General features: G+C 31.7%; 1 protein-coding gene across 2 annotated transcripts in view; it reads right to left on the bottom strand.

Annotated features, from left to right (window-relative positions):
* LOC126733938 (S-adenosylmethionine synthase) overlaps nt 1-24,316 on the bottom strand; it is a 46,186-nt gene that overhangs the window by 3,901 nt on the left and 17,969 nt on the right. Inside the window, exons 5-8 of one of the 2 annotated variants that reach the window (XM_050437424.1) lie at nt 23,854-23,966; nt 16,856-17,218; nt 9,993-10,099; nt 6,369-6,578 (exon numbers count right to left, since the gene is read on the bottom strand). In XM_050437424.1, the coding sequence (XP_050293381.1) occupies nt 6,369-6,578; nt 9,993-10,099; nt 16,856-17,218; nt 23,854-23,966 (793 nt within the window). The remainder of the gene's footprint in view (nt 1-6,368; nt 6,579-9,992; nt 10,100-16,855; nt 17,219-23,853; nt 23,967-24,316) is intronic. The other variant, XM_050437425.1, reaches the window with a different exon arrangement.

Below are 24,316 nucleotides of genomic sequence, written 5' to 3'. Positions count from 1 at the left end.
ACCATGACGTCATTTGACATTTTTGACAGTAACCGTTGGTTCTTATGACGTTTTAACGCTTGGACAAGCTAATGGTTGTTTTTCAGGCATATTTTCCCTACCTGAAGACATTTTTCAGGAATAAAGAAATTTCAGAAAACCTTCAACTACCTGGGATATATTTTTAAAAGAAAATGGATTTCTTATTAAAAAAAATTATGGAGATTATAATATTTTCCATTATAACACACTCCTGTAATTTTTTTTTTTAGATTTTACAGGCATTCAATGCCAAAAAACATGTAAATGATTTTTTGGTTCTTTCAGTCCAAGTCATTTTCTACAATTTTTTTTTTCTTATAATCAATCAATTTTTCCCTAGGAATAAAAAACCTTGAAATCCCTGGAAAAAAACTGCCCGAAGGGCTAATGAACTGACTTCAGTTGACTGAAAAGACTATACTATGAATTAAATTGTAGGTGTAGTTGCTGAGAGATTTGCGGTAAAATCTCTCAGCAACTACAACTACTGCGGCTAATTATTTTAAAATATCATTCAAAAAAATATATGCAGGGGCTAATATGTAAATATCTATGCTTCGTTGTCCTTTATTTTCATCCTTAATTTGTAATACTTATATGACCCTAATCCTTTTAAAAATAACTACAAAATTAATATATAGGGGTTCATAATAGTTCATAGTATCAATATTTCCTAATTCTGTCAGTCCAAGTCAAGTCTTTTTTGCACTTAATGAAAAGCATCTAGTTTTTTATAGATATTAATAGTAAAATATAACTCTAATCCTTGCAAAATTAACGACAACATTAATATATGGGGGTTTATAATATTTCATAGCATTATTATTTCCTAATTCTGTCAGTCCAAGTCTTTTTTTTCAAGTTCTACTGGGATATTATTTTCCCACCATGCCTAACATAGGCGCCTAATGTTTTACTGAGAAAATATCTTCCGAAAGCACAAAAAGCATAAAATACTTGTTGCATGTGTTTTGAATCCTTTTGTTGATTTTTTTTTTTGAGAAAAAGAAGGTGAAATATTATTAAAAAAATTTAAGTATAGGTACATATTAGCCTTAAATTATAGTGAATTCGTGTTAAATGATTTTTAAATTTAGTCATACTGAGGTTTGAATTTATGGAAAATATGTTTAATTTTTTTTTCTTATTGATCTTTGTTAAAAACAAATAATAACTGTTTCTCATACATGATGTGGCAGCCCAAATACTTGTCCGATAAACAGTTAGAAGAGCTTCTTTATCAAGAAGATATCACCGAAACTATGGCTGTTGACTCAGAATGTGAAGGTGATTCAGATGCAGAAGACAATATGCCATTGTCAGTGACCAAAAACTTTAAAGTATCCTTTAGGAACTCTATATTAGAATCAGACCAGCAACTTCCTAATGATTCTAAGCATAGCAGCTCAGATTTTACTGTGCCTTCTTCGGAAATACTAGATATGCCATCTACATCTTCGGAAAATTCCAGTTTTTCACGACCAAAACGTCTCCAAGGAAAGAAAATATTTACTGAAGATAATTTTTCAGAAGATTCGGACTCCGTTGCAGACTGAGATTACGAGCTGACAGACCCATCCAAGTACAAAAAACTTTTTACAGAAATTTTGGAGTCTGAGAGCAGCGAATCAGAAGAAGACGTTACAAAAGATATTGAGCAAGAAATCAGATAAAGTTTTAAAACCAAGGACAAACCTGAAAAGAAATTTGAATGGACCAAAAATACCAAAATTCCAGAGATGTATAGTAAAGTTCAGTTTACCGAAAATTTAGGACTAAACGGCGATGACATTGACAGTCCACTTTCAATCTTTTTGAAATTTCTTCCTGATACATTTCTCACACTAGCGGAGTTGAAAGCTTTTCTAGGAATTTTGGTATTTATGGGAATACACCCCCTACTCAGTATAAAATTATACTGGTCAGAAGATAAAAACTTTCATGTAGATCGAATCGCAAGAGTTATGACCTTGACAAGGTTTTTTATTTATTTTGAGACACCTACATCTCAATGACAATACAAAAATGCCTGCCAAAGGAACAGATCAGTTTATAAACTCTACAAACTACGCCCTATGATTGACCATCTTAAAACTACGTTTCCGAAATGCTATAATCCTTCACGCAATATTTCTATCGATGAGTCTATGATAGGGTATAAAGGAAGGTCTAGTATGAAACAGTATATGCCAATGAAGCCCACCAAAAGGGGCTTGTTGCTGCTCTGAAAGTGGGTATCTGTTAAATTTTGATATCTACACCGGAAAAAATGAAGATACTGTATCATACTGTATCAGCACAAAGCCTGGGAGAAAAGGTGGTGTTGCGGCTATCGGAACCTTATGCTGGAAAATATTACTGTTTGTATTTTGACAACTATTTTTGTAGTATTACTCTTCTTGATGTTCTCCTTAGTAAAGAGTTATTTGCGTGCGGCACCTTACGAGTAGATAGAAAATATTACCCTAAAGATATTTTAAAACCTGATAAAAGAGTTATAAAAATCAGTTTGATTTCGCACAAACTGGCAACATCGGAGAAGTAAAATGGAAGAATCGAGGCACAAAATCTGTATGTGTTGCATCCACAATTCATGATCCTAGTGAAAAAACCAGTTTTGCGACGTATCCAAAAAGGCGAAAAAATTGCTGTAAATTGTCCAACAATGATTTCTTATTATAATAAATATATAGGCGGAGTAGACCATTTTGACCAATACGTGTCATTTTATAATATGAATCATAAATCTAGACGATGGTGGATCAAAATATTTTTATACTTACTAGAAGCATGTACTGTGAATTCTTACATACTTTATAGGTTGTCAGCAAAAATGCAAAAGAAAAAACCCATAAGTCACTTGAAATTTAGGTCCTTGCTTGTAAACCAACTCATAAACAATTTTTGCAGCAAAAAAAGACCAGGGGCCGTATTTTTGAAACCATTCGACTTTGATTCGCATACGAAATTAGAGGATTTCGCACGAAAAATCGATATTCGTATTTTCGACCGCTTCGTATGCGAACTTTTTCGCATGCGGTGTCTCGAATGGGTATATACCATTCGAATTTCAAAGTTCGTGTGCGATTCTGCCACTTGTCTTGTTTTGATTTTAAACCAGCTTTGTTTTTTTTTTGTGAGTTGGTTAAGTATTTTCGTAGTGTTTTTTTGTTGTTTATTGAAAAAAAAATAACAATAATCAAATGGCAAGATTAAACAATCTTGTGCAAAGAAACGACGTCGATGCACTGGAAGAGACTGAAACTCTGGCAGATAGAAGGAATAGGATGTACTCTCCATTTCTTGACCCATTTGAAATGTATTCTGATGCTCAATTTAATAAATTATATAGATTAAGCAAGCCTATTGCGATAGAATTGATATATTTTTTATGTGCTCCGGAGACTGTGTAATCTGTCCGCTACTTTTATCCACAAGGTTTGTGCAGTTTTAGCCGAAAAATTGTGGGTGAATTTGCCCGCCTTTAATTTCGGGTGCTCTTCCATAAATGAAATTAGTACTTTCTTGTTCTAACTCGACACAAAACCGCAATATTTTATTTATTTTTTTAATTCATTTAAGAAAAAGTCAATTCGCAAAATCCCAAGAAACGCCATGAAAAAACCTCAATATTCCCTGATGTTTTTAAACTTAAATTTTAGGTTAGGTTAAAAAAATGTTTATCGTCTTCATCCCAGTTGACATGGCCTCCAATAGCACTCGACTTTGCTACGTTGCCACTACATTTCATGTTTGCATGCGAATGAAATTTCGAATGCTGTTCAAAAATGCGCTTTTTAATTCGTGTGCGAATTTTGCCGCTCGACTTTGTTCGCATACGAAGATTCTCGCATGGTTTCGAAAATACGACCCCAGGATACCCCGCAAAAGGATGCGCAAAAAAAAAAGAAACAACCCTGATGGTACGAAGACCGTACAAAATACTGTCAGACTTACGAATGTAGGCGATCATATGCCCTCAACGATCAAAACTTACAGAAGATGCGCCCGCTGTAGTACAAAAGCCAAGGAGAAGCGGAGCAATATAATTTGCTCGGATTATGTAAAAATTGTTTTACCCCTTTTCATAGGTCTGAGATTTTGAGTTCGGTTCCTTATTTGAAATCCATAAGTTTTTGTAAAATTTTTCAAATATATAGCAATGGAACTTTTAGTTTAGTATTTGCTTGTAAGTACTTTGATAATTTTTTGATTACTTATTCGAATAAAAATCATTTTTTAGTAAATTACATTGTTTTCTAAAAATTTCATGCACATGGGAAATTATTTTCCCAGCAAATTCATAGAGATAGTCATTCGACTAAAATTTTTTTGGGATAATAATTTCCCACCTCAAAAAAAATAATATGAAAAGAAAAAAATATAAAAGAAATAAAATCTTGTCATTAGATGTCCTTTCATCACAAATCATTAAGAAATTTTCAATTAAAAAGTTTCTCAGACTTCTGCAACTTAAAGGGTTAATGAAAAGCATCTAGTTTTTTTATAGATATTAATAGTAAAATATGACTAATCCTTTCAAAAATAACGACAAAATTAATATATAGGGACTCGTAATACTTTATAGTATCAATATTTCCTAATTCTATCAGTTCAAGTCTTTTTTTCAGCCAATGAGAAGCATCTAATTTTTTACAGGAGGTCAATGTCATACGACTTTTAGTTTTATTTTGATTTTATTTCAAGCCTGAAGAAGTCATTTTACCGGATTAAAAGGAAAAGCGTCTGTCTAAGCATTCGATGCTAACTGCCTTGTATAGTATAACTGTTAGGGAATACTAGCATGAAACTGTACGTTTTAGCATGAAACTGTATAAGAGTTCATATGAAAATAACTAGAGGTTCATAAAATTTCTGTAATTGATTTTTCGATTCTGTCAGTTCAAGTAACTTGTTTCCCAGATGATCAATTTCCAGACATTTAATAGAAAACCTTCAACTGCTTGGACGAATACTAAAAATTATCGACCTCCTGAAAAAAATGACATTAAGTGTTTAGAAAAAGCGACAAGAATAGAAGAATCAATTGGACTTCTAAAATGGAATTGGCACCTTCGACAATTTTATTTCGCAACTCCTCTAAATTTGTTGGCCTACTAAATTCATGCTTGTAAATGGTCTGCTTAAGGTAACCCCACAGATAAAAGTCATTTGGAGACAAATCTGGAGATCTAGGAGGCCATTTAATATCGCCAGTCCCACTAATAAGGCGGTTAGGAAAAGTATTTGTTAAAAATTCTTTTACCCTAGCCGCGTTATGAGCAGGACAGCCATCTTGCTGAAAATACACCGATCCCAGGTCTACATCAGGTAGGATTTGAATGACAGGAAGAACTTGGTTTTGCAGCAACTCAAGGTACTTTTGGGCGTTTAAAGTGCCATCAATAAAAAATGGCCCTATAACATTGTCGCTTAAAATACCTGCCCAAACATTCAATTTCTGAGGATACTGGGTACGAAACTGAAAACTTCTGTGCTCGTTTTCCTGAGACCAATAACGAATAATGGAAGGATTGTGTTTGCCATGTAATGGAAAAGAAGATTCATCGGAAAACAAAATATTTTTTAAAAAATATTCGTTTTCATTTGCCTTTTCCATCATGGTTTCACAAAATTCCATTCTTTGCCACTGGTCTTTGTACCCATATTTTTTCCAGATACGAGCAACAGTTTTATTGCTCATTCCCAGTTCCTCTCCAACACTTCTAGTGGACCGTGTCGAATCAAGTTCTAGGGTACTGCAAACCATTTCTTCCCGCCGTTCTATATCCTGGACCACTTCATCGGGTGGTTCTTGACGTTTTGTGTGGCATTTTTTACAATCTTGAAGACAAAAAAAATGTCTCAAAAATTGTAACCACATTTAAAACCGTCTTTGCACAAGGAATCGGTCTATTCTCAAATGTGACTGAAAACAAATCTCTACATTGTACTGCCGAATTGCCTCCATAAAACCATTTAATTAGTTGAACTCTTTCGGAAGGGGTATAAACATCCATAGTGAAAAAAACCAGAAAATAACGCTCAAAAATTATTAATGCAACGTGCAGTAACACAGCAAAGTGAGGTCTGCTGACTTCCGGTTCAAAAAATAAAAGCGAAAAATTCCGCCGCCTGCAAGCCGCAACCAAGCGGTGTTGCCATTATTTTGGGTAATACGTAGCTCACGATAACATGATCTGTGTATTAAAAATTGATTTGACAATCCCTGGAACACATTTTACAAACAATTTTATTGGTTTTTCCCAGCTTGAACTGCTTTGTAGTTTTTTAAATAAATGTTTACTTCTTACTACTACAGATATGTTCTTAGACAAAATACTTACTTGACGATTTTGCCTGGCCTCAAATCGAAATTGTCATTGACAATTTCCAAAAGTTGTTTCTGGTTCAGTTTGGAGGTTCCGTAGTCGAATACTGAAATCGAAAGGGGCTCAGCTAAACCGATCGCGTATGACACTTGGACGAGGCAACGTCTGCAAACTCCGGCTTTTACCAGGGATTTTGCTACCCAACGGGCTGCGTACGCGGCAGATCTAAATAATAACAAAAAGAACATGTAGGTAAGCGTTTTATGATAATATACACTCTAAATGTGTCCGTTAATCTTACAGCAGTATTAATTGTTATAATTAAAGCAAATTTACCATGGCAGAATGTGAATTTACTATATTTATTAAATTAATCTAAATGATACTAGATTTAGGAAAATCACAGCTTTTTTACTGTCGATATAGTCATTTTGCATAAAAATTAATCCATATGTTTAAAAAACCCGGCACTCTTACAGAACGTCACGAAAATTACAGAAGCCCGTAAAACTGATTGAAATACGGTTAAAATTCCCTGCTTACATTATTATAACATCACAGGTACCTGTAAATTCGAATGTTAGGCAGCTTGCATCTTAGTAAGCCAAATGCAAGATCGAAATTGGTATATGAATAGAGGTACCAAGAGAATAGGTTATTTTATTAGACCAAACGTTCCTGCAAAAAAATTCACAAAAAGAAACTCATTAATAGAAATGCTGGGTGCTCTGCATTAACGTGGAAACCACTAATAGAAAATGATGCTAGTAATTCGAAAGTAATTATTAATAGTATTGGACCACACCAAGTTTAAAGATTTGTTAGAAGAAAGATTTCCTAACAAATACTGATCCGCCTAAAATAGGGGGTATTAAAAAAGAATGAATGTTTACTAAAAAAACTATATTTTGGCATTTTCCAAAGCTGACCCAAAAAGTTAAGTATGAGAAGTTTACCATTTTTGACGAAGATCAGGAAGAAATCGTGCTGCAGTCACTGAGGATACTGGCACATTACTTTAATTAAAGAAGATTTGTCGACCTTCTGTTATCAATTTGACGTAAGTACAGACTGTAAATATATAATTTTTTAATAGCTGAAAGTCAAGAAATATGGAATCGCATAAGTTTTGGAATTATATTAAAATTTGTATTAATATGGATATTAACGTTGTATTGTTTACATTCGTTTAGTATAAGTATCATTAAAAATAAACTTAGTGAAATTAAACTTTTAAACATTACTTTAACAAAACATGTAGTTCAAAAGGGGCCCATATTGTTTTTCCTGCATGTAAGCATGGTTATAGCTTAATAAATCCTAATATTTTAAGGTTAATTCCACTAAGTTTATCTTTCATCCTTTGTTTCACTACAAAATAAATTTGTAATGTTAAGATATGTTTAAATAAATGTATAAGGAAATATATTTTTATTTTTTCATAAAAGCTTTTAGTTTGGGATAATCCCACAATTTTTAAACGAATTTTATTTAAGAAATATTACAGCAAAAATATATTATACCTGAATATTAAATAAAAACACAGAAAATAGACCAGCATTTTTTAACCAAAAATATTATAGTAAATTTACAGGGTCTCTGAAAAATGCTTAAGCTTTTTTACAGGATTTTTACGGATATAATCGTTGAATTTGCATTAAAACCATTGTAAAAGTACAAGACTACAGTAAATCTTGAGTAATATTGCTTAAAAATTACTATAATTATTGCTTACATTTTACAGAAGACCACAGTAAAATTACATAACAAAAAATTCACATTTTTACAGATATTTAAATTTACAGTACTAAAATAAGTTTACCACTTCTTTTACTGGCAACATATGACCTACTAAATATGCTGTAAAATTACCACATTTTGATTTTCAGTGTATTGTTCATATTCTAGTTTAATTAAATAATTTTCTCTAAATTTTTGATTTCAGTGTACTTTTAGTAGAAAACAGTATAACTTATATACTATATAATAAAATCACAAGAATTTTTGTTAATGGAACCTCACATTTCCTGGTAATTGCACCATTATTCCCTATTGAAAAAACTAAATCCAGGGATTTAATGTCCTTGAAAAAAATATTTAAAAAAATATATAAATGCTAGAAGCTCGTTTTCTTAAAAAAATATTATTAATAATGCATGATATTATTTCATCTAGTGAAGCCATTGAACAAGGGAAATCCAAAAATTCATCAAAATTTGATTTTTTGAACAAAAACTTTAGTTTCTGTTAACCGTTGAATAAATTGTTCTCAAAATTCAAAATCTATAAAAATAGAAGTGATAGGATAAACTAAGAGTGATTTCAAAAGCCTAAGATTGTAAATTGGACTTTTTGAGATATTCTTTCCAATTTGTCAAGAAACTCTTTGGAATTTCTTTTATTGATATTTAATGCCATTTTCCTTATTTTAGATACTTTCAACCTTTTTTTCCTTTCTTTTTCAATTGCCTGAAAAAATTGCAAAAATGCCTGGAAGACAGGCTACTGCAACTGCTTGGAATAATGTAATTGTTGAATATATTCTGTAAATTGGACTTTTTACTACTTTTTTGTGTCTCAAAATGTCTGGAAATATTTTTAATATTTCCGATTCCAAAAACCCCACAATGACTTTTATTTTCTCAGTCCAGATAATTTCCTCCATTGGTAAACATATTCAAAAAAATATATTAAAAGTCTGAAATGAAACAGACCGTTAGTTCAAAAGACAAAAATGTATTTTCAATTCCCGGAAAAAATTAAAAACACTACTTAAACTGCTTCGAATAGTGTAATTGTTAAATATATTACGTAATTTCAACTTTTTGAGAAATTGCAATTTTTCAACAGAATCTGAATATCCCGAAATGCCTGGAATGTTATTAATATTTCCTATTCTAAAAAAACCTTGCAGTTGATTTTTATTTTCTAGATCTAAGTAATTTCCTCCATTTATCCAGACATGTAATGCCATATTTCTTCTTTTTACAATCTCCAGCTTTCTTTGCTTTATTTTAAATTGCATGGCAAAATTTTAAAAATTACCAATAGCCTGGAAGAACAAAATCACGCTCCAAGTCTGAAAAATGACAAAAAATATTTTCACGCCCTGGAAAACATTAGTAGAAAACGTCAAATGCCGGGAATGAAACAAAAAGTTACGTCATGAATTACCGTTTCCTAGAAAACATTAAACAAACTATGAAAACTGCTTGAATAAGGTAACAGTTGATTATATAGTAAATTGGACTTTTTGCAATATTCTTTCTGATTTTTTAAGGAAGTCTCAAAAGAACTTCTATTATAATAAAAATGCCTCCAAATGCTTAAAATGACTTCAAATACCTGGAAGTTAGTTCAAAGGCAAGTTCATAGCATACAATAAAGGACACTTAATGCATAAAATGTGTGAAAATTTGCCCCAAAATACCTCAGAAACACAATATAGGCTAAATCCCGAAATAACAGCTAAAAAGTTTAACAAAACCAACGATTTGTCCATTTAATTTAATATAATCATGAAAGGTCAGAGAAGTTCAACTTGCTCACCATAAACTAATATATTACTTTCGGTATATGCCATTTGGACCAATGCATGCATCTAAACCACAATATAGGAAAATGTAGATGTAGACTTACCTGTCTACTTTTGTGAAATCTTTTCCTGAAAAAGCTCCACCTCCGTGGGCCCCCCAACCTCCATAAGTGTCCACGATGATTTTTCTCCCTGTTAAACCAGCATCGCTCTGAAAGAAACATTAATCGTTGAGGTTATAAATTAATTGACTCTTTACCGGACTGACTCATCAATAAAGTCCTCAAGAAATAAAAAAAAATCTTATTATCAGTTAAACTGCTGAGTTGAGATGAAATTTAACGCCACTTAACATGATATTTTTTGCGACACAATAAAATAACTGATCTGGCAATAAACGCAGACATTAAGGTTAAATGTTATCGAGGCGTTACAAGGAATAATAGGTTCTATTGTTTAACTAAGGAATTTATTAGGTTTGGATTGTTGAAAGAAATGCATTTCAGCTGTTTGTGTGTGATATAAGGATTGGTAATGCAGTTTTGGTTAGTTTAAGGTTAAATTTTTAATGATGATTTTTTCAAGGCGTTTTTTTTTCAGTAATATTTTTGCTCTTTTTTCATGTTGTTGATTTTTAATTTTTTCAGTCCAGGTAATCTTCTTTTTTTCCAGAATTTTCAAACCATTTTCCTTCTTTTAATGACTGTCAACCATTTTTTTGCTTTTTTTTTCAAGTTTAAGCTACATTTTCTTAGTTTAAGTTGAATTTTTCACAGCAGTTAAGTTTTGTTTTTTGTCCCCAGGCTTTATTTAAATTTTGACGGATAACATTGTCTTTATTTGTTCAATTATTTAAAAGAAAAAAAACTTTAAACTGCCTAGAAAAATACAAAAAATTACCAACTGCCTAAAAGAACTAAATTAGACTTCAACTTTTGAATGTTGAATGTAAATTTGGAGTATTTGATGCATGCCAATTTTCAAACAAAAACTGGAATTTCTGATATCTAAAAGTCAATATTCTTGGAAATTTTACATTCCAATTCAGAACATACTAATTTCCTTCATTTTTCAGGCAATAAAAAAATTAAATTTGTTTTTTCTTTTTACAGGCCATTTTATTTCTTCTGACTCTTTGAATCTGATTTTCGCTTTTTTTCTAATTCTAAAAACATTTTCAGGAAGAGAAAACTGTCAACTGCCTGGAAGAGCTAAATTATGACTTTTTTTACCTGGAAAACAACCTATGCTAAATATATAATATAAAAACTTTTATTTTTATAATATACTTATATAATAAAATACTTTTTGAGACGTTCTTTTTAAGCTTTCCAAGGAAAAATATGGAAAAGTGTTATCCTGGCATTTAATATCAATGCCCAAAAAAAGTATCAAAACTCCTGGAAATTGTACCAACGTTTTCTATTATACAAAAATCCTGTCGGTATAATTAACAATTTAATGGAATATTTTGTAAAATTAAAATTTAACTTTAAATTGAACCTCTCCCTCCCTCATGTAAGTATAATCAAATACCTGTAAAATTAAACTGCAAGTTTAATGGTTTTCTGAACTGAGGTATGCAATATAAAATAAATTATATTTTTTTAGGAACATTTACAAAATAAATTGTTAATTAAAAACCACGTTAATTTGGTGTCTTTTTTAGTTCCTGGCATTTATTATCAGTATCAAAACTCCTGGAAATTACACTGATATTTTCTATTATAATAATTTTGTTCTTGGTCCAGGTAATTTAATATTTTATTTAATATTTAGAGAGCCCCATTCAATCACAATTGTGCCTTTCTCCATCATAAAATCATTTTCTAAATATAAAGAGAAAACCTTCAAATGCCTGGAAGCACTAAATCATGATTTCAGTTGCCTGGAATATTGATTTACAATATTAACTGAACATTTTATGCAAATTGGACTTTTTGGCACTGTAACCATAGCAATATTTATCAAAAAAAAACCACTGTAAATGATTTTTTAGGCAATTTTTCAGAAATAAGAGGTTTGGCTGGGAAAAAAAAACTAAAAATTACTTTTGCAACAAATTGACTGAATCATAAATGCCAAAATCTTAGACAAAAGATCTCGTTAATAAGAGGCAAAGTAAGTTGAAACAATTCGTCAATTAGCTCAAAGAGCCTTGATACAATTTATAACAAAACACAAAGTCTAGGTCTCAAAAACTATATACAGTAGTGGCAGAAAGTAGAGCAACTAATTATTTATTTTAAACACATCTATTTTATTTAGTAAGAAAATACAATCATATTGGAAATATAATACCAATAAGACCTAAGCATTATAAATCTATCAACAACTTAACTTAATATTCTTTGTTTATATTTTTTATGTACAAAAATTAATTCTGGGGAGGAAAAAAGTAGAGCAACTTTTTAAGAATTGATGTTTTTCTTTTAGTAAAAACTGAAATACAATTACAATTTTAGTATTTTGTAAAATATCCATCATTTTTGATAACTTCCTCACAACGGTGGCGCATAGATTGCAGTAACCTAGAAATTATTACTGGGTTCATATTAATCCAAGCTTCGTGTAATGCATTGAACAATTCGTCCTTATTTTTGTAAGTTTTCCCCCTTATTTTCCTATCCAAAATTTCCCATAGGTTCTCGATGGGGTTTAAATCTGGTGATTGACTTAGCCAGTCCATTACTTGAATATATTGCTGTCTAAACCAAGCCTTTACATATTTAGAAGAATGCTTTGGATCATTGTCCTGCTGAAAAATGTGCCTAAGGGGCATTTTCTCGTCTGCATATGGAACCATTTCATTTTCCAGAATATCTTTGTACATAAATCTATCCATTATCCCATCAATTTTATGAAGTGGCCCCATTCCGAAACCGGAAAAGCAGCCCCACACCATAACTGATCCACCACCATGTTTTACTGTTGGACAAGTGTATCTGGGATTTAACCTTTGGTTTGCAGGACGTCGAACATATGCTATTCCATCACTTTGAAACAAATTAAACTTTGATTCGTCGCTGAATATTATCTTTTTTCAGTCATTAATTGTCCAGTGCAAATGAGATCGAGCAAAAAGAAGACGGGATCGTCTGTTTTTTGCAGATAATAAGGGCTTTTTTGCTGGATGTCTTGCAAATAATTTGGCCTCGCATAATCTACTTCTTTTTGTCCTTGAAGATACCTGAACGCCTAATTCTTCTGATAAACGCTGCTTTATTTTACTTGAACCCAAAAATGGATCACTCTGAGATATTTTCAAAATTTGTTTATCTTGATATTTATCGGTTTTTCTTGGTCTTCCTGTTTTTTTTCTAGGTAAAACATATCCATGCTTCACATAACGTGAAATTATTCGCGATACTATAGATTTATTCAAACTAAACCTTCTTGCAATATTGATTCGTTTTTCACCATTTTTGTGACAGTCTATAATTCGTGTTTTTAAATCAACGGATAAAGGCCGTCCTCTAGGCATTGTAAACTAACTTTGCTTTTAATGCAACCGGTAAACAGCTGGAATTAAACTAATATTATTCGATTTGTAAGTTCTAAGAAAAATGTTGCTCTACTTTTTGCCAGGTACACAAATTCTTATCAGTTTAAAAATAAACAGAAATATTTAGAAAGTCAATTCTTATCTGATTTAAGACTACCTACTTGACCAAAAGTATTGTGGATAAATATCATTGTTATTCCTTTGTTAGTTGTCAAGAAATTTTATTTTTTTAAAAGTTGCTCTACTTTCTGCCACTACTGTATGTATATATATTTTTTATTTATTCAATTAGTCTTTCAAAATCACCAGGTAATTGCACTATAAGACTAAGTATAGCCTTTAGGAGTAAAGAACATACAACAAAAAACTTTGGTTATATATATAGTAGGATTCTAATCAATTTACCTATCACAGAAATAATTGCAGACTAATAATTTTAAGTAGACACAGATATTAAAATAATTAAAAGTAATAGTTTAAAAGATGTAAGTTTTTGTGGCAACTTAAGTAAAAGCTAAATGATAGTATTAAAATTCTAAGTTCACTTACTGGTATATTAAAAAAGTCAATATTATTACACTACAACTCTACAATATCATTAAACTTACAGAATGTTGTTTCCTTCTATCACAGAGTTTTTGAAACCCAGGTTTCTAACATGCTTTGATAAAAAACAAGGTAAGCAAATGCATTATTATCTTTTAGGTATAAAAATTTGATAATTTTTTTCTATACACGTTCAATATACTCTAAATGGCAATGAAATTTAGGTGACCATATTATTGCCGCATATTCTAGGTGAGGCCTAACAATAATAGCATTGTAAAGTTTTACAACAGTGCTTAAATGTTTAAAACTTTTAAAATTATTAATAATAAAAACTCAATTCTTTATATGCCTTATTGACAATAAATTCACATGGGATATAAAGTTTAAGTTGCCCTGTAAGTACACACCTAGTCAAAGTTTATAGGGTTGAATTTTCTGTGTAGGTTACTGTGACAGATTTACCAGAGTATGTTTTATGCATTTTACTATTGTAATAGACAATAAAGAGTAAGGGACCAACATTACTTCCCAGAGGAACTCCAGGGGTTGCAATGTATGGTTTTGATAATGATGATTTACCAATTTTAACTTGAGATGAGACAAAAGAACATACATGTCTTTTTGGAAAACTAATCTCCGCCAGACGTCCGATAAGGATGTCATGGTCAACCAGGTCAAATGCTTTGGCACAGTCTGAATATATTGTGCCAAATTGTGTTTGACTATTTACGGCATCAACAGCTTGTGTCGTAAATTTGCACAAATTTAAAACTGTAGACTTTCCAGTAAGAAAACCATGATGTTCATCACAAATTTATTTTATTTAATCATTGATATTTTTTAAAAGATCTTTATAAATAATACTTTCAAATATATTGGCAAGAGAATTAAGTATGTTTATTGGTTTATAATTTTCAATAACTGAGAGCCATTTTTAAAAACATTGACAATAACTGCCATTTTAATTTATCCTGAAAAAGTGCACTGCTGGATAGCCAAATTAAAGATGTGTGCAATGGGTTTTGCTAGAAAGTCCATGCACCCTTTGTATATATAAGAGTAAATTTTGTCAAAACCCGTAGATTTTTTGGTTTTCAATTTTTTATACCTTTTCTGAGCATAACCTTACTCATTGGAGTCAAGACGATATTTCCGAAGTTGCAATTAATTATTGTTCTTCAGTGAAGATGTACTGAAAACTAAACTGATTAAAAATAAGTAGCAAACTCATTTGCAATGGTATTTTCTTCACTGCATTCCTTACCATTGCATTGCATAACTTTTAGTATGCCACACAGTCTTGGTCAATATGCATACCCTCTTTATATTACTGATATTCAATTCAAATGTAATTTGTAATTTAACCCTATTTCTGAGATTTCTAAATCTAATATAGATTTCAGCAATCAGCTCGGCCCCGACCCTACACTTTTTTCCAAAGCATGGTAACAGTTTTTCTTTTTTTATAATGTTAATCAGAAAACCACACAGGAAAATTATGTCTATTGCTCTTTACTTAGTTGATTTTTTGGGAATAAACTGACTGTTGCATGAATAAATTCTAGCATAGAAAAGATCCAGACAACAATCAGGATCCATCATGCCCTCAGAATCATCCAAATTACATTTTTTATTAAATCTAGACTGAATATTATTTTTACACCTATTTATCAATTGATAATGACAGGTGATGGCTATGCTTATTTACAAATGGACTTAAGTCTCTGTAACTTTTAGTACAAAATTATCCAGTACTAAATCTAGCTTTCGTGCCATTAAAATTTTCCAAGTTTCAAAACTTTCAAAATAAGGTAAATTAAAATCGCCTACAATTAAAATAATTTTACTACTGATATAATTAAGAAACTACTAGCAATCAAATAAATTATAGGTAAAATGTTTCACTTAAAAAATTAAGCAATCATCATCAAAAGAGCTTAAATGAAAATGAAAGAATCATTTATCAACTCTATTAAGATTGTTAAAAGGTAAAATACTTACAGATACACAAATATAAAACAGAAAATAAAAAAATAAATTCATTGGAATGTTAACTCGTATACTAATAGACATAGAAACTAAATGAGGGTTTCATATGGATTTGTCAACAGAAATTTAGGTCTGAAGACGCTTAATTTTTTAAGTGAAACATGTTACCTATAATTTATTTAATCATATGCATAGTTTTTAAGACCAAGACTTTGCATCTCTAAAATATTGAGGTAAAATAAAAATATTGCAGTCTCCCTCCGCTTATCTACCTTAAACATTTAGTGATTTAAAATTGTACATGTTTCGGACAGTGACTGTTTGGTGCTTGTCAACAACAGAATGTAAATAAACAAAATTTAAAATAAATATTAAAAAAAAAAACAGTAATAATAAATAGAGGGTTTTTTGATATGGAATCAATGAAAATGGAATCAACCCTGGAGCGTATGTCTAATACCAATTTTAAACCTTTTACCCCCTGATGATGGACACCACTGTGTCCGAAACATGTAGGGAATTTTAATTCACTAAATGTTTAATAAATAAGTGGAGGGAGACTGCAAGATTCTTATTTTAGTTTAACCGACGACTCCACTGCAAGTATGGACTATTTCTTTACTCTAAAATATTGGTTCAAGGCATATTTTGAAGTGAAAATCAAGAAAAACCTGAGTGGTAGAAGCAAAGTTATGAACCAAGTTACTCACAAATGGCAGATTTGCAACAAAAGTTACAAAAACCTAGATTTTACTAATGTGTCTTAAAACTATAAAACTGGACTGGACTGGACAATAGGTGATATAGTGACCCAAAATAGAATAAAAAATTTACCATTTAACTTAAGATAAAAATTATTTTATAATGAAGAACTAAGCTATCGAATTTGTCTAACAGTCTGATTCCCAATTAAATCCAACTCACCTGTGGTCCACCAATAATAAACAATCCACAAGGATTAATATGCACCACGGTGTTCTCGTCCATATACTGAGCGGGAATCACCTCCTTAATGACCTTATTCTTGATGTCCTCCCTGAGCTCGTCCAGTGAAATTTTCTCACTGTGTTGCAGAGACACAACAATCGTGTGTATCCTCCTGGGAATGCACGCCCCATGATTGAAAGTGTACTCGGCGGTCACTTGGGTTTTGGAGTCGGGTCTCGCCCACCAGAACTCCCCTGCTCGTCGGAGATCCGCGATTTTTTCGTTCAGTTTATGGGCCAACACGACGGTAAGAGGCATGCATTCTTCGGTTTCGTCTGTTGCATAGCCGAACATTAGACCCTAAACAGGAGAGTCAAAGTTAGAGATTTGGACGATTTTTTTGAAGGGGCAGAATGGCAAATTAAGAGACTCAAGAGGCTCTAGCAGGATAAGCATCAAACGAAATCCAACCCAGGGGTTGAAAATGTGTGACTAATTCATTGTTTAGAACTTTGTCTTGCCAGAGTCTTCCATTGAAAAAGTTTTATAAAGTTAACTTTCCCTTAAGGCCTCGGGGCTCTTAGTTTGCAATCCAATTAATCTAAGAAGCGTTTTTAATCTTTAAGTATTCTGTTGATTAACTGTTGAGGTGAATACTGAACACGTTTCAAGCTAATTTATCTATTTTAGCAATTCAGTTCTTATATGCCAAATTGTTCTTCAAAAAATAAACATTTTTATACTACACAAAGTGGATTAAAGTTTAATATATCGTTACCGTCATATGAAAAGTGCCTCATATGAAAAATATAATTTTTTTTACAGCAGACAAGAAAAACCGTTTAAAACTAAGATATTTTTGCTGTTCGATTTACTGTTCTCTAATTTTGCATTATGAGTTCTTAAATCTTAATATAAGTGTTACAATCAGCACCAACAAAAATTTGGGTTTTTAGTGAAACCAATGGAATTAGGCAAATTTCACTCGTTATTTCGTCATGCTCTTTGTTCTGTTAATAATATTTTTTTTGTTTAAATTAATAAGACCTGATTAGGATAAAAAATAATACATCTTAAAGCAAAAAAATCTTGGGAACCCATTTCCTACAAAGAATTTCTAAAAATATTTCCTTTTTTATTTAAAGATAGATCAAAATAAGAGGAATATAAAAAAAACTATTATAATATTTATTGCAACAAGTAAAAACTCCATTTTCAAAGGACGGGTATACTCTAATCTATTCATGTTCAAGAGACTCATAAAATGCAAGAAAATAGTGTACCAAGGTACATTTTAGGGATTGAAGATGCTCAAATGTTCCTCGTTTTATTTCAATTTCATTTTAGTATAGTCGTGGAATATTTTCCATTGATGCAAATTTTAAGTTTTCGTTTATTCTAACAAAAAAACACTTGGAAGATTTCAGAATATTGCAATTTAATTTTATTTGATCCTTCTGGTTTATATTTTAGGTCTCTTAAGTCCCGAACCTCAGGATCGCTCTTCTTTATATATCCAGGGCGGAGTTTATTAAAAAAATTAAGTTTAGAAAAATCTTTTAAATAACTGTGATATAAAAATTTTAAACCTCATAGGGCTTTGGTATTCTTCTGGCCGAAAATAATAAACATATTCTGCTGATATGTTTAAAACTCTACCAGAACTTTCTTTCAACGGAGCAGTGCAAATTGCCATATACTCCATTTTGTGTATAGCCTTTTTCTAAGTATTTTTTAATAATGCAGATATTATTTTGAAGTGCCAAGTTTAAAAGTGCCTTAGCCAAAAAGGAGTTGCGATTTTGTGCACTGCACCCGTCACTATAACGAATTATATTAGGTTTGTTATCTGTGTCAAGAGTAGGCAAGATTTTCGTGCATAAAAAATTACAAATAACCGAAGCAAACCTTAGGAAGAGACTTAGGAAATATTCATGTTAACGCAGAAACCGGTGGACTTGCGCACGTTTCATTTGTCAGCGTTCTGGCTCGACCTATCAACGTAACCTCAAATTATTGACACCATATTTTACATATTTAAGTGCTTAAAAAGTTTACGCAGTTTTCATATGACGGTGATGATATGGTAAATAATAAATGTTTAATATGGCTTAAAAATGTAAAATTGTCACTCAAAGTTAACCAACACTGCAGAATCCCTGATAGCACAGTATACTCCATGAACATTCGCCCACACATAGCACTTAATATTTGAGTTACAAGAAACGTTTATAATTGTTGGCAATTAATGTTTTTTCTTTAGCTGAAACCCTTGTAAGAATATTCAGAGAATTAAGGGGTTATGCCACCTTGGAGACTAATCATTAAAAGAAATTGTTTTCTGGTATTTTATTTTTGATACATTAAAGTGTAATTTGAATTTTTTCTGTGTGAATACATGTAAAAATGAACGGACTATGGCCTATTTTATGCAGCACTTCTTGCGAAACAGGTACAACTGGTTGTGGATATAGTTCTTATCCTACTGCGGAAAAAAATTACAGTATTTTATGGCATATTATCTATGACCCCTCTAATGGATTTGTTGAAATATTGATTTGCTTTCGAATTATAGACTTTTTTTCCAAAAAACGCTATATTTATCCATATTTTTGTTGATAAAACAAAATATATTAAATATTTTCAGAAAATGCTACAATAGGCTTTAAAGAATATTTTAAGAAAGAACAAAAACGCTGATTAATGTTCGGTACAAGTTTTTCAATAGTGATGTTACATCGTGCGCTTTTACCATTCTTCAATTTAATTATAATTCTGGACTTTTCTAAATTCCCGAAGTATAGGCGAACATTTAAGCAACAAATAAAAAAACTATTTTTTGAAAATCCAAAGGTGGGGTAACCCTTTAAGTGAAATATTCTCTAGAATAATGGAAATTTGCTCAACTGTCCTCACTAACAAAGTTATGTACAAAATTGTCAGATAATAAAGCTGCCAACAACAAAACAAACAAAATTGCCTGTAACTACCCACTAAGCGTTCATATATGAAATTATTGGGTTAAAAAATCTCTTTCCGTTAGTACAACCGTTTAGAATATTTCGTCAAAATTTGCTAAGAAAACTCCAGGTAATCTTTTTTCTTCCAGAGTTTTTATAACATTTTATATCTTTTAACTCTTAACCATTTTTTTGCTCTCTTTCCAAGTTTATGCTAAATTTCCTTAGTTCAAGGCAGTTGAAGTTTTCCCCAGATATTTTCTGAATTTTAACAGGAATTTGACGCCGTTGTCCTTATTTTTCCAATCCTAGAAGCATATCAAGAAAAAAACCTTTACCTATTTGGAAAAATCCAGTAAGCTACCAACTGCCTGCCTGGAAGAACTAAATTATCCAGGTTAAAATAAAAACTATGAATCTACAGTATCAGTTAATGTAATAGTATTACGTTAGGAAATTAAATTCCTAGGTCACTCTGGCCGGATAATTTCGCAGGAAATCAGAGAACATAAAAATCAGTTTTTTAAATACCTTCATACCGACATAATTGTTTCCAAATTAGTTTTTGCCAATCATTTGTTCGCCGCAAAACATTCATTTTCACCAAAGAATGACATAAAATTATTACATGCATGTGATAAAGTGATAAAGCCCTGAATGATCAACAGCCGTGTAGCTCGCACTTCATTTTTAACAATATAGTAAACCAAAATAATTTTCATGTAGTACCGTGTCATGTGTAATAACGAATGCCATCTATTTTTGTTATTTTAACCAAGCTTTAAAGTCGAACGTTAAATGAGTAATCTGTAATTTGTGTCAGTATTTGATTTATGTATTTATAGATGTCACTGATGAAATATACAGTAGACTCGCGTTATACTGAACACACTGTCTAGTGAACTATTCTAAATAGTGAACAGACATTTTTTCCTTAATGTATTCTGTCAAGTGAACAAATTGATTCTCGAAATAGTAAACCCAATAGTTTTATTAGGTAAACAAACAAGTTGAGACAAGAATAAGATATTAAACGGTTTGTTTCTTTTCGGGCAATTAGTTTTTTTTAGTATTTGAGTGCAGTAGGTGGCGTCACGCCGCCAGAATAATTATGGCAAAAATTAGAAAGCAGTTAACCCTAAGCGATAAAGCCAAAATATTAGAAGAATTAAAGAAAGGTGTCGGAGTGACCGTTTTGTCTAGACAATATGGTGTTGCTAAATCCACTATATGCGCGATTCGTCACAGAAGGATAAAGATTTTGAAACGAGTCAACAGTACTTTCACATCTGGATCTGGAAAAGCGAAAACTTTGAGACAATCAGAGTGTCCTAGAATGGAAAAAGCTTTATATAAGTGGTTCTTAAAAACAAGGGAGAGAAATTTTCCGGTAACTGGTTTAATGATTCAAGAGAAGGCCAGTTACTTCACAGTCAATACAAGGAATCTCCTTCGTTTAATGCGAGCAGTGGTTGGATGCAAAAGTATAAAAAACGTTTTGGAATACGCTTCCTAACGATTTCAAGAGAAAAATTATCGTCAGAACCCGAGCTTGTTGATCCTTTTAAAAGAACTTTACGCCTAAAAATAAAGGAGCTTCAGCTAACAAAAGAACAGATTTACAATGCCGATGAAACTGGTTTGTATTGGAAACTTCTGCCCGGAAAGACATATGTAGCTCGCGAAGAAAAAACTGCCCCAGGTAGGAAAACCGAAAAACAAAGAGTGACTTTTCTAGCATGCACAAACGCGGCAGGTACTCACAAAGTTAAACCATTAATTATTGGGAAAGCAAAAAATCCACGTTCGTTTCGAAATTTTAACTGTCCCGTCTATTATAGACACTCCAAAACTGCTTGGATGACGGCAGCAATTTTCAAAGAATGGTTTCACCGAATGTTTATTCCTGAGGTAAGTTTTGTCATAGGAAGACGTTTTAAATTTTACCATCTTTGTATCTCGAGAATTAGAAAAAATGGTTTCAGTCCTTTTGGACTACGATTTTTACAAATTTACGCCCTTTTTTTTATTCCTTTTAAGAATTTAAACTGCACATTATTCTAGCATTTGTTCGTGTCTTAGGTACAGAGCCAAAACCTTCCAGTTAAAGCCATGCTTTTGTTGGACAACGCAGCAAGCCATCCACCTGCACAATAGCTAAGAAGTGATGATGGTGCCATTTTCACTGTTTATATGCCACCTAACGTTACTCCGCTAATCCAGACAATGGACCAAAACGCTATTCGTCTGACAAAACTATTTTATCGAAAAAATATGTTATCACAAATTATTGGAACTAACCAGGATATCGGAGATGCTCTTAAACATATTTCGTTAAAGGGCGCCATTCTAAATTTGGCTTTGGCGTGGAGAAATTTAAGGCCTGAAGTTATAGAAAAATGCTGGCATAATTTACTTTCACCATTAGCCGACGAAGTTGACGATGAGGAAGATAACATCCCCTTAAGTGTTTTACGGAGCCGAATAAGAAATGAAGACATTGACACACTGAGATCAGAAATCATTACTTTATTGCAGACTTTTAATCCAGAAGTTCATATTCAACCTATTGATGTAGACAATTGGAATAAAGATAACTTACCTGACACAAAAGAAACTAATGACCAAAGTGAAAGTGATGGAAACGATCAAGATGATGGAGTACAAGAAGAAATGGTAGTAAATAAGGAACGAGTGACAACAAATTCGGCAATAAAGTCGATTACCAACATCCTTCAATGGGCCGAAGAAAATGAAGATAAAGTGGAATATTCTAGTCGTTTTACAAAACTTAAGGAATATGATGGTGCAAACAGGACTAAAAACAAAAATTACTTCATTTTTTGAAAAAATAGATTAGATTGCCGTTTTTTATTTTATTTTAATTACATAATGTAATGTTTTTTCTGTTTCGCAGTAATAAAGTTAGTTTTCTAAAGACAACCGTTGCTTTAATACGTACATTAAAAAAAAAATGATATAGTGAACTGGATGTGCATTAATTAGTTCACTATATCGCGAGTCTACTGTATATAAATCCATCGAATTTATATATATTTCAATAACTGTCGGTTTTTTGCTAATCATTAAATCCTTATATTGTATTAAACGTCCGGTAAGTGTTCATTTTAAATTTTATAATTTGGGGAGCAAATTGAGTTCTAGTTCTGTTCAGGTATAGGTCTGATGAAGGCGAAACATGTCACCATAAGTACTACATTAAAGACAGTAACTGATACTATACATTTAGAGTTTTTATCTTAACCTGGATTACAAACCAGTCTCTTAGAGAACCATGAAAGACCTTTTTTTAAAAAACTAAAATAAGACTTGAACTTTGGAATATTGACTATATTTTCTATTGGGACTACTTGATGCATTATTTCCTATTAAAAAAAAATACTACCCTCAAATCCATCCTTAGGTATTTTTTTACATTAAGGTAGAAGAATTACGAAAATATTTTAATTCCCTCCGAAAAATGTGAGCTGATAAATAAAAACGTTGTAGTTACTATACGAGTATCAAAATGTTCAGTTTGGTGGTTTTTGAACTGGGCTGACAAAATTGCCTATAACTACAAAAGTTTTTGGGTTCTGAGAAACTTTCATATATGAAATTATTGTGTGTAAAAGAAGGCTGTTTCTTAACACAAAATATTCCTTTAATGTTCAGAAACTTCAAACAGTATGTTCCTGTTAATAATCTGTGCTGTCAGGGACAAAAGCTTATCACAAAATGATTCATTACATTAAAAACCACCATGCATACAAGCAGGGTGAAAAAAGTCCTTTATAAAAATCGCCAACTAAGGAGGAAATTTACTGTTGGTTAATGAATATTTGCTGCACAAAAACACCCTGCTTTGTCTTAGCTTAGATGCTAAAAAACCCCCCTTCCATAACCTTTAAAAAATTAAAAACTAAGACCGATGCATACTGGTTTTTTTTTTAGGTCTTATACAAGGTTCGACAACCCCCATGCATCCCTTGTATAAGACTTTGTCTGTCTAAGGTCTTGTTTATGAATGCTGACCTGATCACCGGCCCCTATTTCTTCTTCGTTACGATGTTCATGCACCCCAGCAGCGATATTCGGTGATTGGGCGTCCAATGCCAACATTACACTGCAAGTCTTGTAATCGAACCCTACGATAGACGGACACATATGATAGATTTGATGTTTAATGGACCAATGACTGAGATTAAATGAAGGAAATCATATAAGTTGATCGATATTAAGATGTGCACTGTTCAGGAGGTTATTTTGAGGTCCATTTACAGGATATTTACTTTCAACATTAAATCATGAAAATGTAATGGAATTAAATCAATCTTAAGTTCATAAGTTGCTTAATTGATTGTAAATTGACTCAAATAACTCCTGTGATGGTATGTTGAAATATCGATCACTCTATACAATTTTTTTTTAAATTATTGTTCTAGTTTACCAGGCATGCAAGTTTTTTTGAAGTGAAATAAAAGGTCCAGGCGAGGTG

Source organism: Anthonomus grandis, chromosome 3 (genome assembly GCF_022605725.1).
Source record: "Anthonomus grandis grandis chromosome 3, icAntGran1.3, whole genome shotgun sequence".
Taxonomy (NCBI): Eukaryota; Metazoa; Arthropoda; class Insecta; order Coleoptera; family Curculionidae; genus Anthonomus; species Anthonomus grandis.
Note: the sequence above shows the minus strand (reverse complement) of the source record. Positions and strands in the feature narration are given on the sequence as shown.